The sequence below is a fragment of the Xiphophorus hellerii genome, chromosome 14 (genome assembly GCF_003331165.1).
Source record: "Xiphophorus hellerii strain 12219 chromosome 14, Xiphophorus_hellerii-4.1, whole genome shotgun sequence".
Taxonomy (NCBI): Eukaryota; Metazoa; Chordata; class Actinopteri; order Cyprinodontiformes; family Poeciliidae; genus Xiphophorus; species Xiphophorus hellerii.
Window position 1 is genome coordinate 14,741,135 of NC_045685.1, and position 18,275 is coordinate 14,759,409.

The 18,275-nt window shown below is 39.0% G+C and overlaps 1 protein-coding gene across 1 annotated transcript in view; it reads left to right on the plus strand.

Annotated features, from left to right (window-relative positions):
- Positions 1–17,574, plus strand: part of LOC116733291 (glucosidase 2 subunit beta-like) — a 145,518-nt gene extending 127,944 nt beyond the window's left edge. The window contains exons 14-15 of the mRNA XM_032584088.1: positions 11,392–11,491; positions 15,650–17,574. Coding sequence (XP_032439979.1) covers positions 11,392–11,491; positions 15,650–15,787 — 238 coding nt within the window. The 3' untranslated portion in view covers positions 15,788–17,574. The remainder of the gene's footprint in view (positions 1–11,391; positions 11,492–15,649) is intronic.
- The last annotated feature ends 701 nt before the right edge of the window (positions 17,575–18,275 follow it).

Genomic DNA, 18,275 nt, shown 5'->3' on the forward strand with positions numbered 1-18,275 from the left:
TTGTGGTTGCAGCTTATGAAGTGAAAATTGTTCCCTAAGCCCTTCTTTATTCTTGGTTTTGCAGCATGTTTGACATCAGACCATTAACTATACAAATGTTCTTAACGACAAACCAACTGGGAACACTCTGTTTGTTCTTTTAATGTGGCCACATGTGTGGCAGTAAAAAAAATAATCAAAAACATTCTGACTGTACAGCAGTCATACTCCATGCTCCCAATTATCTGTAAATGCAGATATTATACAACACACACTCCGCTTCTTGAATTCCAATTTCTCAGTTCCCCCATTTTCACTTCTCTGCCTTTCGGCCTCAGCAGCTCAACAACTTCCTGAGATGGCTGTTGTAACAATAACATCAGCAATAGTAATGATAATAGAGCAGTGGAAAATGCTTGCATTGCGACAAACACCATCCCAGTGTGACAGCGTCGTCCGTCTTCATGATGCCCCCTCTACACACCAACCTCTTCCCTAAAAAACAAGACACACTTGGTGAAATAAGTTGGTAAATGCACAAAACCGGAAATAGTCCACCTGAAAAAACAGATAAATACACAACTACATTATTTGGCTAATGCTTCAATGGGGTGAAATCATTTGAAAGCAATGGCTCTTCTTGACTGAAAAATAGAGAATTTAGTCTGAAGAGGAAGAATATTTACCTGAGTATTCAATAATTTCACACTTGCAATTGTGATGCATTCTGTGAAAGGTAAACAAAGAAATGCAGTAATGTCTTCATCTCAGTTTCTCCAAAAGTAAACAGTTACCTTTCTTGACATTTTTTTCTAAACTAGCTGATAATTTTTGGAACAATTATTATTGAATATAATACTAATGAGAAGAAGAACAGCAATGATGATGACAATCATTTAAATTGTACTGTCAAAATTATTGACAGTAGTTTATTGAATTCACGTGTTGCAATCATTGGTGTATAAAATTTGCCACATTCTGACAGGACTCCGTAAGCACTGGAGGTGCATTGTTTAGCAATGTTTGTGACAAATCTTGGTCCTTTATTTAAAAAAAATAAATGTAAATTTAAAAAATAATCTTAATTTATAGATATTGCACCACCGGTTTTCAGAAGGCAAAGCTAAACACAAATGAAAAGTTTAAAGCCAGCCACTAACAAGAAGTAGAATAATACCCACAATAATCCAAAACGTCACTCGTTCTTTCAAGTTAGAAACAAGTTGCGGATATTACTTTCACTTTTAATTCCCTATTTGTTAGATAAATAAAGGCAGCATCACTGCTTAGTATTTTACCCATTCAAGTTTGAAAACACAGGTTATTCTGGAAGAATGTTGTCAACATCCTGTAATTGTCGTTCAGCCCATTTCCTGTAAACAACCCCAACTACAGCAAAAAAAAACAAAACAAAAAAACAAACGTTGAGTATGCTAACAGTGTATCTGTATATAACAACCTTTCACCACCACCAGAAGTGTATTTGAAATATTAATGAAGATCCTTTCTAACTTAGCCCAAGGTAAGGCACATAGAAATAGCCACAGCTGCTGCAAATTGTTCTAAAAACACAAAATAATTGTTTTTCACATCTTTTGTTTGATCAGTAAATATGTAAGATGATAAAAGAATACAAATTCAATTTATAAGTGACTTGTGTTTCCAGAGGAAACCAAACACACAAGAAAGCAGCATAAATATATGAAATTCAGAGGACAAAGAGATGATTTGAATCTAGCTGTGGAGGAGGATGGGATCAGTGGAGGGGTCATTAAATGAGTTTTTGTTTTGAGACTCGGGGGAAATCAGGTAGCCACGCATTTGGGGTCGGGGGGGTCGGCTTGTGTTGCCCAGCAAAGTTCAAGAAGCCCGACCTTCTATTGTGCAGGGGTCAAACTGCTTTACACTTGTGATTATTGGGAGCACACAAGGAGAAAAAAAAAAACTGAAATACTGAAATTGTGTGGGTCCTGGCAACCAGCTTGCTTGTTCACCCTTCACCCTTGCAATCGGCGTGTTTGACAGTTCAAGCTTTGGATAAGCCCAAAATCCAAAGCTGAATGCATGCCAGAATAGAAAGGGCAGGGGGAGGGGGGAGTTATCCATATTTTATATTGTTGAGCATTGTTTACGTTTTACTATCATATATGTTTTGTGCCTCACAAAGTCTTGTAATGGGTTTTGGGTGGAGATTTTTTGGTAGTTCATTTGTTTCCGATATATTTGGAATCTCACTTTTTTTGCATTAAGTATGCAACAGAGAGTCATTACCCATTTTTATATCCCTATTCCATCATATAACGAATGATGGAATAGCAATTCATTTAAGCGATAAATAAATAGATAATTCAATTCTACTTGTCACCTCTTGCAGCATTTTGACCCTCTCAGGTAGAAAGAGTTCCATATTAAGACGTTTTTTTCTGTCATGTTTGTCAGGTTCTCTACAGTCAGCTCTGCTTTTGCTTGTTTTTCTATGATGTGACCCCCTGCCTGTTGCTTGAATTTTTTACTTAAATGTTTTAGATTGTTTTATCATCTGTACTTTATAATATTCCGACATTAAATCACATTTTAACTATTTTACCAGGGTAAAATATGAATATAATAATACAAGAATATATTTATGAATTGGTGTGATCTTTCTATATGGGCTAAATTTGGTTTAATCCTTAAAATTCCCTCCACTCCCTGTAGTTCACAGCATAAGTGACAGCAGAAGATGAATTTGAAAGTAGTACATTCTCCATGCGCGAATGTATCTAATATAAGCTGTGTTTGTTTCACCCACTCAATTATTATATATTCCACTTTCCAGTGAGTCAGCCGATTTTAGTGGTGTTTGTTCGTTTCATTGTCCTGTGGTTCATGAAAATTAGTATTCAGAGGTGGTTCACTTCATTGTCCAAAATAGACCATAATGCTTGCTAGCATCTTAACGCATGTTAACTCAGGTTAACCCCCACAGATGATTATTATGATTTTCGAACTTGTTATAAATAGAAGTAGTGTTTAAAACATAAAAACAGATTATCACAAACTACTTAGCGTGGCACAGCCAGAACTCCCTGGATGAACTACATTTTTGTGCTTAAACTGAGATCACCTTAGGACCCTTATCACTTTGCACTAAAGTACTAATTCCTTTCATAGGAGTTATAAACATTTATATAGGGTTTCAAGCTTAAAGTACTCACTTGCATATCTGATGCCTGTATCAATAGCTCAGACTCATCTCAGCAAGTAGCACTTCAAGAGATAAACTTCTCTACAGAGAAACATCATTTATTGCATTTCAGTCTTATGTCAAAAGATTTCATAACATCCCCAAAATCTTAAAGTCTAAAAACAGACATGAAAATGTGAAAATCTTGGAAGAGAAAATTTACCAATAGGCAAGGTTTGCACAGAAGTGGTTGAATATTGAAATTGAATGAATGTATGGGTTGAAGAGGCAGGTAATGAAATTATGTAATCAAATCAAGGAGGAAATAAAGACAAGAATCTTGAAAAAGAAACAAGTCCATGAGTGCTACAAGTGACTCCTGCAGGTTCATATCACTCAGTATTCAAACCCACAGATCTCCCTTGAACTGCCTTATTGAACAGTAGATTTTCAAACAGAAAACAGTGGAGCGGTGAGGTAGCCTAGCAACATTGAAACCACAGCGAATGGCTGTGTGTGCCCACTACGAAGGAGCTCGGCAGCTGAAATGACAGCGCAGAGCAACCCCAGAGAGAGTGGGATGTGCTGGCCACCATGAAAATACAAATAGGGAAGTGCTTTGTGGCCGACATCTGTCTGCTGTTTGCAAATCTGCTGCACGTAAAGATGGTTTTTTTTCCTCTCGCATTCACTGCCGCCTCACTTTAAAACCCAACTGCATTGGCACAACTGTGTTTTATTTTATCACTTTTATTTTGTCCTCTGTGTGGAAGATCCTCTGATTGTGAGAAAAAACTCCCAGGTGCTGAGAGAAACAGGTACATCGACGTGAGTGCCTCCAGGCTGTCGAAGTCCCTCGAGGGGCTTTAGTTTGAATGATCCAGCTGAGCAAATTTATTGGCATGAAAGCAGAGACTCCACTCTGTGACCATGGTAATATGGAAATATGCTCTTTTGATCAATAAGAGTCTATTTCTCGTGAGGACGGCTCAAAAGCCTGACATCTTTTTTTTAAAGAGCGGCACAGGAATGGGATTCTGACGGAAAAGATTTCAGATTCCGTCTTGTTTTCAGATTAATTACTGCGCGCTAGCAGTTTTCTGCAGCAGCTGCACATGAACTGTATAAACAGGAGATAAGTACGGCAGCTAATTATCTCCATTGGTGGCCATTTTACTGCAGTCACTAGGGAGCTGTAAGATTATAACTGTAAAACTGATCGAACACAAACAGGTTACAGATGAGCGCAACAGAAACAAAAAGAAACTAACTTTGACTCAGGCTGAATCAATGAATGACACTGAAAGAGCTCGTGGCAAAATAGCCTGGCTTGGAGTTCCAGTTATGGACTAAAAGTCCAATCATGGTATTTGTGTAATAGTATTTTAAATATTTTAACAGCTAAAAGTATTTGTTTCTGCTCCTATCAATTATTTCTAATGCATCTGACAACTGTACTTGATGAATAATAACAGAAAGCAGCACAGTGTAGGAGCAACAGACTCTAGATAGCAGATGATAAATGATTCACAGTTCTTTAAATATGTTCTATATGTGTTACACAATGGATTTGCAGATATTTACATAGCGATAGATGGGGTTTGGGGGGTTTCTCTTTGAGCATCCAGCATTCTGTACATTTCTGTATATTAAAGTTAATCTTTTGAGGTTTATGAAAGTAGTTCAGCTATATGTATTCTAGCTAAATTTAAAATAATCATTCCATCAGTAACAGAAACATTTCTGTCTTCTTGAATATTATTATTTCAGTTAGCAGTAAATTGCAGCGTAGACATATAGATAGTAAGACAAAGTGGGAAGAAAACAACAGAAGGAGCTTGGCAAATTCCTCATATCTATATATTCCTTATATATTTGAAGATAAATTGATGCAATCATCTTGCCATAACAATTTGGCCCCAGAATCTTACGCTTGACTATTTTTATTCCTGTTGAAACATCGACTATGTGAACATTTTGTTGAATTGCTGGCTAATATGTCCCAGTGAGATGGTTTGTATTATTCAGTCTAAACAAGATACAGGATGTATAGCATTAGACTAACTCTGTATAAATCTCCTATATGTTTGCTTTTTTAAAAAAAAGAACTCTTATCTAAGTGATTGCAGTTCCTGTTCATTTCACACCGGTCCTTTAATTGTTTTGATAGCTATTTGAAAAACATGATTTATTTAATTTTTTTGTTTTACTTTTTTTTCCCCACCCTCATCTTAACCTTCGGAGCAGTGACACCTCGACTGGAACAAGTGCATAATTGCACATTTAAGTGCTCTACTTAATGTGCTCATTTTCAAGCTGTCAAGGTCATTCGCTGGAGTGCCATTAGCGGAGAGAGAGGCCCTCTCTACCTGGAAACATGGCGGCCTCTTAGTGCCCAGTGCTTTCGAGGAGGATCGTGCCACGATGCAGCCAGAAGCCTCTCCGTTCATTCACGGTTGCAGGGAAATGTTCGGCCTACATACAGAGCTTCCGGTCCCTAATGTGTTTATGATATATGGCCCTCTTTCCTGACGGCCCACACAATATCTGGTAATCAAGCCAGATTGGTAATGACTCTCGCGTGTGTTAGAGTGGCGTGGAGCGGAGGGCACGGGGAGCTGACTCTGTGAACCCCTGATGGCCTTTCTGCTGGGTTTTCATGGCAACAGCTCGGTCTTTAATGAGGCACAAGTGAACTGTTAGCAGAATGCTGATTTTTGGGGTCGACATCAGTCCCTGCTCAATGTCTGTCATGAGGTCCTGATGAAATGTACATCCTTAGCTTTTTTTATTTTCCCCCTCTCCCTTTTTTTTCTATCACCACATGAAATTGCTTTGGCCTTGAAAGTGAAAGAAAATGTGCCATCGATGTTTTTATAGCAACCGTGTGGGTCAGGGTGATGTACATGAGAGAAATACTTGAGAGGTTGTTGTGAAAAACAAAACCTTTAACCTGTTTTCCAAACATATACCTGGCAGACCTACTGCAAGTGCAGTACATTTATTTGGACACCATTATACAGTTCTCTACTCTATTGTTCAGAAAAGTGTAAAGGTAAAGAAATAACAATCATAAATGCAGAGTTTGTGAATCTAAAAAAGAAAAAAAAAGCCCTGGCTGCATGTGCCCTTCATGTGTTCCTGTGCGTATGAATTATTCATGAAGGTGCTGGGCACAGTGGGCGGCAGGAGGGCGAGAGCAGCATCGGCGCCTGGCAGAGTAATGACATCGCCCGGGCTCGTCTCAGAGCGCCACTCTCTGATTGGTGACCCGACAAGAGTGGCAGAGATTAGCAGTCCTCTGCACCGCTGGGCTACGCGAACGGGCGTTTTGTGGGGGGAGGCAAGAGGGGTGCAAGTTGGCTCATTGAAATCATCCAGCAGCTCTAAAGTGACTCTCTCTACCTTCCAGAACATTGCCATGTCTCATGTTGTAAATGATTAGCACATTAGCAGCCTAGTGAGCAGACTAACCTGCTGCACCAGACCCCTTGTTAGAGCAGTGAAAAGCATAGCTGTGAGGCCTAATTTATGGCAGCGCTGGCTAATGAGCGGATGCTATGGTGGGAAGGTGAAAGGAAAGAGCTTAGACTTTACACAGCCTAAAGAAGGTTTACATTATGTTTCAGGAGCTGCTACTGGAGAACAGTTGTCTGAGTATACTTAATGCAATCAGTTTCTTTTTTTTGTGCATATCCAATTAAATATTGGATGTGTACACTAGTCTTCTTTGTTATGGGTAGCATGGGGCAGACAGTCTCTCGCGACTCAGTGAATCATACAGCATCAACTCACTACCCTTAAGGACCTGGAGGCTGTTAAGGGGCCTTGCTGAAGTTCTAACTGAGTATCAGAATTGGGAAGAAAAGGGACTTTGAATGTGGCATGGTTGTTGATGTGAGAAAGGGCTGGTATTACGGACCATTACAGAAACTGCTGATCTACTGGGATTTTCACACATATATATTTTCACAAATATCCAATTAGCAGCAGTCGGGTTGATGGAAATGCCCTGTTGATCTCAAAGGTCAGAGGAGAACGGGCAGACTTGTTTGTGATAATAGAAATGATTCAGTAGCTCATTACAACCAATGTATGCAGAATACCTTCACTGTACACACTCTGAAGTCAAACCTTGAAGCCGATATCATGCAGAACAACAAATAATGCCTTGCTAGTCTGCTAAGAACACAAAACTGTGGCTACAGTTCACACAGTCTTGCAACAATTACTCAATAACAGATTCGAAAAAAGTTGCGCTGTCCAATGAGTTTGATTTCAGCTGCAACATTCAAATCGTCAAAGTTTGGCATAACAACATAAAAGCATGGATCCACCCTGCATTGTATCAATGGTTCAGACTGGTGCTGGCACTGCGATCGTTAAGGGCAGGTGTATTCAACTCCCGCACTTTAAATATGTCTCTTTTTAAGTTGTTTTGCTGTGTTTTGGCACAATTGTGGACATTAAAACAATGCAAATTGTAATACTTAAATCAAACTGGGTAGAAACTCTACATCTGAAGTATAATTTCTTTTATTGAAGGCAGTACATATTCACCCAAGCGTATATAATGTCGGTGCTTTTCTCTGTCTGAAGAAACAAGCTTCAGTGAGTTTGCATCAGCTTAACAAACATACCAGACATTACTGAAGGCAAATGAGCAGATTTATGCTGGGTTCATTTGAGGCCACCATTATGTTTGCTTCTTCTTCGAGTTCTGCTCCTCGTCTTTTTCTCAAGCGAACACCCGGAGACTAAAATCCCACAAACATCAACACAAGCAGAAATTTTGCCCCAGTTTCCCCCCCGCGCCTGCCTCCCTCCCTCCTCAGCATCTTCAGGGTGTTTTAACACCAGAGCGGGGTTGTCCAAACGATAATTGCTTCTGAAAGGTTGATTTGTGGCTGTAGCAGAGGGGGCAGCTCTCCTTTCAGCGTTGAGCGAGATTAGCAGTGGATCTTCAGGACTTATCACTCGAGGCATTCGGATTAGCGCAACGATGAAGTTTAAAACAGAATCGGTGGTCACCACGGCGTTTTAAAGGAAGCGAGAGAAGCTTAAATCAGCTCAAGCTAATAGTAGAAGAAGAGGAGCTAATCAGCTTTTTTAAATGGTAATTACCCTTCATCGGGATTAGACTATTTCATTTTTTTTTTTGTTCTAAATCAGTGTTTAGACATTAAAAACCAAAAAAAATTTTATGAGACCTTTCACTTATAAACAGTATTTATCAGGATTCACATATTTCATCATTTATTAATTTAACCCTGGAGGTAATACTGCATGTACAACAAATTTAATGTTGTGATTTAATCAAAACTCCATCTGCTTTTGTCAATCGAAATCACACCTTAGTAATTCAGAGGAAAACTAAATGAGATTGTCTGCTTAATGTGTGTAGTTAGACACATCGGAGGTCCCCAGTGGTCCTGTTTTTACCCAATGTGTGGATAGTAGGTTTAGCTGGTTGGATGTGATTCCTATTACAGGTTTAACTTTGATGGACGGTGCTTTTCATGGCATTAAGGAAGGGCAGGTAACAGACTGAATCTCCATCCAGATGTCTGTAAATAAGATTCTCTGTGTTTTACACGCCAAACGGTGAGTTTCTTTACTATTTGGCATCAGTTAATTGTTAAAACGGAAGCCTGCATTTTGTAGCCTGCTTCTTTTTCCACATTGTGAATGGACTAGAACAAGTTCCCCCTACCCAGTCTACAAAAATATGAAAAAATGTACATTTCCAAACAATTTTTCCAACCTGTTGTCTAATTTGTGTTTTTCCTATATTTCTTTTTTATCTTTCTTTCTTCTCTCTCTTTCTCCATTCCTTCTGTGTCTCTGATCAAATGTCTTCTATAAATGCAAAATGAACTGCCAGGTATTAGATTATTAGCTGAAACACAGTGAAGGAAGCCTGAAAGAGATTAATTCCTCAGCGGCACTGGTTATCCTTTTGTCGACTGAAACTGAGGTCGTTCATCTGGCATTTTATGGAGCACTGACAAAATGTTGTCCCTGCCCTTCATTCCGATAGAGATGTTTGGTATTAAGTGAGGTGACCGGTCCGGGTGGGATGGATGAGTCCCTGCAGACATGGGTGCAAATGAGAACATTCAGATAGTAGACCGGATGAGTTAAGGAATCTGATCCTGCTGCTACAAGTGCAGGCAAGCATGACTTGTGTCAGGGATGCAGCTTAGAGCCAAACTGTGACAAATTGGATGAGAAAATGAAGTTGTCACTGAACCCAGGGGGTCCATTGTGCAAAGCCGGGGTGGGGGGTTACATGGTCTGACAGCAGGTCAGACTAACACCTAGTGATGATGGGGACCCTAATCTTATCCAATTAAGCAATAAGACCCCATGTATACTTGTGTTGATGGTGTTAATAACTAGTAGAGAAAAAAAACAACTGCAGACTGACTTTAGAAAATGGCCTGCCAATACCAAGCCTAGGTAGGTATTATTACAGGAAATGATCTGTCAATAACTTCCCATCTCATGAGTCCAAAAGACCGGTGTGTTGGCCACATCCCAGCGATAACTCATCTCCTAATTGACAGCGTCTGCGCTTCCTCCTGGGGCACACAAGGGCCGGCAGAGCGAGAGCAGAGGCGAATGGAGGAACGGCAGCGAAGCTCGGGAACGATTGTACGAGGAGGTGATGCACAAGAGATCGCCAGTCAACCAGCCTGAAAAACCGGAGCGCCGGAGCTTTCTGCACTCATCTTGACAGCAATCCATTTTAAAGCATCCCGATGCTAACAGGGTGCTAAAACCCAATCAGACATGCTGAAAGGGAAGAAAAGGCGAGGCACTCGGACCACGCCGGCGTCCACTCGTGTGAGCAATTCACCTCTGACTGACCCGCTCGGGCTTTTTAAATAAGCTTTGCGCATCGTGAAGAGCACTACATCTACGTTGAAAAACCCAAAGACAGCTGTGGGTCTGTAAAAGCAAAGGAGTGTTTTTTTTTCCTTTTTTTTCTAAAAGAGGACATCATGTTTGGACTCATCAAGGTCAAATGAGTAGCAAATGATATTTCTGAAATCTTCCTAGATACAACTCAATAAAATCTGATAATGTCAGATATCAGCTTGAGCAAAATACTCACAGTAAGCCTATGGTATACAGAGCCATGCAAATGCAATAAGCTATGAGCTTTACAGTATTTTACTGAGATTGTATGTAATATCAAAGCAAAAGAAAAAAATATATATATGTACTTTTTTTTTTCTAGCTTTTTACATTTTTTAAAACATGCAGCTTCAGATGAGTGTGGTGTGCCTTTTTATTCAGTCTGTAAAATATTTTTATGACCATCAATAAAACAAGTAAAGTCATAATAGGTTGTAAAATAAAGCAAATTGCCATTCCTAATATTAAAATCCCTGCTTTATTTCCTCGTGGAAGGGTCAGTGGAGGCACGTAGATCAGCTGTTGCAGCTTTGCGAAAGAACTGGCAACAGTGTGGACGGCACTTACGCAAATGAACAGTAAAGCTATTCTAATATTTTCTTATAGCTCCTTATCCCAATGATTAATTTGCGGCTGGAAAAAGACCGCAAGAGAATCAGACAAAGATTGATCTCATTCTTTGTGCTCTGCCATCACTATTTCAGATAAAAAGTAGTCACTAGAGTTGAAATTGAGATTAGCGCAAAACAAAAAAAAAGTGTCTTACCAAAACTAAATCAGCCAAACTGGCTGCAATTGTTACCTTAATTAAGATATTGAGGCTTAGCAGCAGATCAGAGAAAGTCAGAAAACATAATGAAAGTGCATATGTCGACGCAACGTTGGACTGCTTTCACTGGCACCCTGGTTTGGTTTCCGTTCTTCCCTTGAAATATTTGGTGAGAATATAATTAGCTAGCGATGGGCAGGCACACTCATCCGAGACTGGTATCAACGTGTTCCTCCTGTGTGTTGTTGCGCGCCGTTCTAGCTCTGACAAAACCGTAATTAATATTTTCTCTCCATTGTTGAGCAAGAGAGGACGTTTGAGTAACAGTGCCAAAGAAGGGCACTGCCAAACTCGCCATCTTGCCAGTTTTTTTTGTTGTTGTTGTTTTTATTATTTTAGCTGAAAGACAAGTGTTTTTCCATGTGCCAACTGAGTGATGTTTAAAGAAAAAAAAGACTCACTTTGTCTCAAATGTTCTTTAAAGACCACAGTAAAAGTCAGAAAAGATGCCCCAATAGTTTTTTTTCTGTTTTTCTTTCACTTTTTGCTCCAGGCTGTGGGGAATGTGGGCAGGACCAGCAAAGAACCACTACAGTCAGATGGTGTATGAGAACGGAGAGCCGTGCTGGCAAGGAGGATCTCGCACTACCTCTGTAAGTAAAGATCAACATGCAGCCCTGGCAAGCACACACACACTCAGACCTGTCCACGCAATCAAACTTTATGCGCTGCATTACCTCTGCTAATGTCAATCCCTGGGACTTTTGGGTCATGCTTCGTTCACACGCTCTCTTATTTACCTGCTTATTCATTAACTGGGACACAAATTTTATCAGATAAAACAATTAAATAGGTCACTAAAGTTCTCAGACATTTGGCTCAGAGATCCAAATGTGGTCGAGGAAATCACTTTTGACAAGTTGCTTTTAAACAGGTCAAACAATTTACAGAAACGCATAAGCTTTGGAGTTTATTTGTAATAAATCTGAACTTAAACTTGAGCAATAAAATTACTTTTCATGTCTTAACGAATAAAGCGAGAGGCCGATGTGAACATTAAAATAGCTGAGGTAAAATGTATCAATGCCTGAGACTGTTGTATTAGTTAAGCTTTTCAAAAACTGTACCAAAAACAAATAAAAAATCTTACCAAGCTCCTGATATTAAAAATTTACTGTCCAAAAAGCAGAAATGGCAGGACGCTTACACACACCTCCAAATTGTGCATGTGGTGATCTGAGATAGGGAAGTGCTGAGTAAGCTAGGTGGTACACGACATTCAAAAGAAGCTGTAGCATCATATTTAGTGATGCGACAAAGGAAGCGGAAACTACAAAAGCATGGAATAGTTCATACAGTTGCAGCAAAAATGATAAAGAACAACTTCAAGCTCTGGAGCCTTTATCCAGAAAGTGATTATATGCCTGCCTGGAAGCCTTAAAGAGAGTTTTTGTAAATTATGGGAAAACATTGAGGTTCAGATGTGAGTCTTTAGCAATGGCATTTTGACTGGAGTACCAAGAAGGATGGTGGGGGGAAAATATGTGAGCACTTACCTTCACATAGAATACGTTTTTCCAAGCTTGCTGTTATCCAGCGATAAGAATATAGTTTGACCTTAATCTGGAGTGAAAGGCTGAAGATTTTTTATGGCTTACCTAATTTTATCATATCTAGCCAGCATTCTCAAGAAACAAATCAGAATAAATATTAAGATGATTAAATGTAGTAAAAAATAAAAATAATAGTAAAAAAAAAAACCTCAGCTCAATTCTAAAAATGTCAATCTGCCCAGATAATAGTCCTCTGCAATTAAGGGTTTTTATTTACTACCACTGTAGAGAACATCAGGTTTTATAACACATTCTGTACATTTTTTTTATCTTCTGTTTGAAGAAAGCCTATTTTTTCCTGATCTGATTCCAATTTTCCCTTTTAAATATTTGTGCTGCAATCACATTTTCTACTTTATATCATGATTATTCCAAATTTCCACCACCCATAAAAGCTTTATCTGCTCTGACTGGTCATTGTGTTTGTCAGAAATGGCAGTGTACATATAGATTTTTATTTTATTTTATTTTATTTTTTGTTTAAAGGGAGGCCAAACAAGCTGCTATGAAGATGTTCCGCAGCAGCATAACATGTTATGGTGTTAATATAATCGCGATCCAAAGAGATTTTCTTCAGAAGCGTTTTCTTCAGAACAAAACATAAACTGGGGTCAGATTTTGAATTTATTTTAATGAGGGAAACTGGAAGTGAAGAATCCTGCTTCAACCACAGAGGTGAAAAAAGTTCCGTAATAAATGTTGCAAGGCTAAATCCCCTTTAAGCATGAACACACTTGAATTAACAATGCAAATGGGACATGTAGGAGATAGCTAAACAGAACAATGACATGAACCTCATAACAGCACATTAATAAAGGGCAATTAGGAGATTTCTCTGCTTTCTACAAGGGTCTTGCTGAAAATCCAACAATTAGCTCTTCATCAACCGGATGAAAGGTTAACATTTTCATGGCTTCTTCCGTGGCCTCTCCAAAATCAGCTTTTTTTGCTAATACCGAATGATAAAAACAAACCAATTGGCCTCCTATTTGTCGCCAAACATATATTTTTTTTATGATCAGTGGTCCTCCGTTTGCATCCTCGACTCATACATCATCTTCATTTTTCCCACAAACACTCTTACAGTCGCTTTTACTATACCCATTTACATGTTTTCTTTTTTCTTTTTTTTTGCCAGAATTTGCTCAATTAAATATGTAGCACGTTTAATACTCTCTGCTTCTTTTTCTCCTTTGCCCCCTCTTCAGATCAGATCCCAGTGAACGTCGTTTGTAAATGTATGTACTCTAACCTTCCAGGGGCCCCCTTTGAAAAGACTAAATTGAATTCCTTTGATGCGACCCCCTAACCGTGTGCAGGCAGCATAGATGAAGACTCGTCAGAACTTGACGCTCATTATATCTGAAATGTCGAAAGTTAGCCTTGGATGGTGCTCCCTCTCTCTCACTCGGATGAAGTAACACTTTCTTTTTTGCACCTAAGTAGGGACCAGTGATGTATTGTTTTACTTGGGGTAATCCAAATTCAAGCACTGTGCAGTTAATCTTACCAGGTCTGTGGGGAAGGAGGGAAGTCAACTGTTTAATTTATTAATTAAATTCTCAGGCCGGGGCTGTAACACGTGAGCACTGACTACAACAACTGCAGCTTGGTAACCAGCTGCTCTCACTGTGTGAAAAATTGGGCCAGCGTACGTTTGTTCTTGACGCTCAATGTAGCCGAAATAATTTATAGACATCCTCGTGTCACAAAGTCAGATGACTATATTCAAAAGAAGTAGCTGGTTGCTTTTCTTTGCCATTTGAAATTCTAACATACAAATTTGATCAACACAAAACAGTAAAGTCACAATCAAAAATGTGTGGTGATAAAGGATTTAGCTGCAATATTAGTTTAGTCAACCAGTTTGATAAAAAAAACAAAACAAAAAAAAAACATTTGTCTGCTTTGCTAAACTAGCTAATAGGTAATGCATTTTCCTGTTCTTAAAATTTTGCATTTTCTATCTTTCTCCATCAACATCATAGTCACTACATATATACATAATTATTGGCTATGCTAATTCTACCCTTTAGCATGGCATGCTAAACTTAGCATGCTAAAGCTAGAATTAGTTCTGCTGTACTGAAATTCAATTACCTGTATTTTTAGTTGAAGTTTAGATGAAATCTGTGAATAAGCAAGATCCCCTCTAAAAATGCTTGGAAATATTTAATTGGTTTAATAGCGTTAGGGGTTATTTGAAAAAGAAACATATTTGAGCAATAAATCAGGAATAATCTCAAGATCGGTAATTCTGACAAGTTATGATAATTTCATCATCATGATTTTTACTCTTAATGGAGCTGCCTAGGGCAATGTTTAATACTCTCCTACATATAAATACTTATGAATCATAGTGACAACTAAGCATCTCACAGATGTTTGTTAGTCAAACCATATGTTTTGAATCAATGTTGTTGTTGTTAAGTGTTTATGTTCGATTGTTTATGACAAGTAAAGCAAACAGTGGAACTAAAACGGCTGTTTTTCCCAAAAAACCTCAATTTGAATATTGTTTCGTATGTCTGAGTCAGACCTCACATAAATTATGCACACAACAAAGCATTTTGTCTAACCAGGCACAACAAAAACATTTAACATTTCTGTTGAACTAGATTCAAGGTGACATAAAGGGGAAAAAATGGTTTGTTTTCGTTTTTATCCAAGAACTGAACAAAACTGAACCACCAGCATGGTAATATCTGTCTGGTTCTGGCCTCAAATGATTGTTGTTAAACAAAGGGAACTGTCTGCTGAAGATTCAGGATGATATGAGGGCTCCCTAAACAAACGGTAAAAAAAATAATATAAGTCTTTCTTTGCTGTCTTGTGAAAGAGGTGAAACCGTTGGACCCACGGCGACTGTAATCACGTCATTTCCAGATCTGTTTGCTTGTGTGAAGACAGCAGTGATATTCCATTATCCCACAGCGTCCCCAAAGTACAGAGACAGCAGGAAGATGCACTCATGTTGGTTGCAGGCACTGGAACTGCCAACATGCACTGTGAATATGTGAAATGCCCTGAAAGTCTTATTTGTTTCCACCTTTTCCTAGCAGAATCGCAGAAGCAGGCAGCCGAGCATCTTCAGTCGGCTCACTTTGTGCGTTAAAACCGTTAAAAGGCTCCCGACTCGAGGAACAGCAGCTCTTGTCCTCACTTCACCTCGGATTCTCCTCCTCTGTGCTTTTCTAGGTCACTATGACATGCGGAACGGAGACAGCCCTGCGATCGGTGAAGGAACCCAGCAAATGCCAGTACATCATGGACTTTGAGACTCCGGTGGCCTGTCAGCCGGTGCTGAAGCAGAGGGGCGTGCACAGCGAACTGTGACCTCGCCTTCCCTTTGCCGCCTTAGCCTGGAATAACTTGGACCCCTGCCCTTGTTGGCTTGCCCACAGTGACAGGCCGGGGTCCTGAGGGTCCCCTCTGACATCTGTGTTGTCAGAACGTATATACTTCCAAGCAAGTTTGACTGAGGTCAGAAAGTATTTTTTTGTAATGATGTTCCATGAACACTTTCTGTGGTTTGCATAGACTTACTTTGCTATTTTATATCCATTCTGTGCTTCCATATAGCAATTACTGAGACATTTCTGAGACGGGAACATTTGTGAAATAGCTTGGTTTCATTACAAAACAGAGCAATATTACAATAAATGATTTCATAAAGTCAGGCCAGTTAGGTTACTATCGTTGCAAATCTAAGCGCTACTTTCGATGGTGGCTTTGTCATTCTTCTCGATTGTAGAGCTCGCTTTATTATAGCCTTTATTTAATATCAGAAGAAGAAATACTGATATATCCTCATACATGTATAAATAAAACAGTTATATTTAAAAAATCACCAAAAAGACCAAAAAGCAAAAAAAAAAGAGCGATAATCAGCAGACAGATTGTTAATGTCAAGAGTTCAGTTTTTCTTTTCCCCGACTGAAATTTGTAGGATTTCCAGTCACTTTTAGTCAGTTTTAAAGTATCAATGCCAAAGTTTATGTTGAATCAGATGGGATGGCCGGATTGTAAATGTTACATGTTTGGACAGGCGGCTAGTGGATCATTTTAGCTCCAACTTTGGTTTGTGTAATTCTTACAAAAAGCCTCATCTTGGACATGTTGACATTGCTGTCCTGGGGGGTTTTTTTTAGAGTCCGATAAATTGTGCAATGAACTTTTTTTTTTTTCTGACAACTCCAGTTGGATGTGACGACAGTGGTCACCAAACATCCAGAGCAGCCATGCCCTTCAAGTTAGACTGATGAGGCGCCACACATTTATTTAGGCCAGATCTCTTAATATTAAAAATGAAAGAAACTGTTTAATTCAACATTAATTTAATGTACCTCACTGTGTCAAGAGCTAATGAATCTGGTTTATTTAGCAGTAAACATGAATTTTTTGTCTTCGGAGGAACAAATATGTAAATCTGAGCCTCTGTGACCGTTACATATTTACATTTTAAACGCCCTGAAGGCTGAGGTCCAGCAGGGAAGGTCAGAAAGTATTCAGGAACGCACAAAAACTTCTCAGTATGTCCATCAGATGGTAAAGTGTTGCAGTACTTTCCACTTACACTTCAGAGATGAAATATTTGTAACTGTATATTATAGAAAGTGATTACGTTACACATAGCTGCTGTATTAAAGTTTTATTTCTAAACAGTTTTGTCCTTTTTCCATCTAATTTAAAATAATTTCACAGGGAGTTTTGAGTAGTTTACTTGTACGTTTTCTGGAAATGTTACACGACACTGTACAAACCAAGGTCCATAAAAAACTTGATGTGGAAGAACTTGACTGGTAGGCTCATAGTCCTGACTCCAATCCAACAAAACACGTTTAGCATAAGATAGAGCAAAGCCTGTGAGACAGGCAAACTCATCCAACACTCTCCGAGTTCACATGAGGTTCCTACAAAAACGGTCAAAAGTTTGTGTAGCCACTCGCCTTTGGGGAAGCCTTCCTCAGAGAGCTGACCGTGTCATGGGGCAAAGCAGGTGTCGGACATGTTGACTTCTGGGTTTCTCAAATGGACCTTTCACCTCTGCATCCAAATATTGGATAAATGGAAGAGAATTTGTCACTAGTGGTGAATAAATTCTGAATAATCTGGCATCTAAACCTGAGTGTGTGTGAATGTTTTTGAGAGTATCTTCACATTGTACTCCTTCTCATGTTTTAAATAACTAATCCCCCACTATTGCACTGCTTTGATGGCACTTAGATAAGGACACAATGCCAAAGCTTGGGGTAGGAAAACCTTGCTTTTAATTTTGCACTATCGCTAAGATGTAGAATTATGTAAAGACACAACTTTGAGATGCCTGATCATTTTATTTATTTAATTTGTTTCATCCATTTTTAATTTTTTTTTGTCCATCCATTTTTCTCACTACACTGTGTTGGACGTTATGATGTCATAAGGTAGCTATACAGAGTTCAAAGATGAATTTTAAAAAACCTTCAGAAAAATCGGGGAAACTATTTATCAAGACCATTTCAAAAGATAAGAAAAATCTTCAGTTTAGTTGGAAAATTAAAGCAACGAGGGGTTGCAGTTTCCTGCACCCTCATGCTACGTTAATATGCAATCTTAGAAGTCTTCTGCAATATTTGCAGACTTTCCGTTCTTATTCTACGCTGAATTTAACAGCTATTGATTTTCCAACATCCTTGCAGGCCAAGCAGTCTGCCTCTTCCCCGGCCTGCTGTCTGTGACGTTATGTAACAGATTGTAGGGGTTTCTGCAGCAGAGCCCTCTGCTCATTAAGGGGGAGCTAAATCAGCTGTCAGGTTTCCAATAGTCTGCCTGATATATTCCT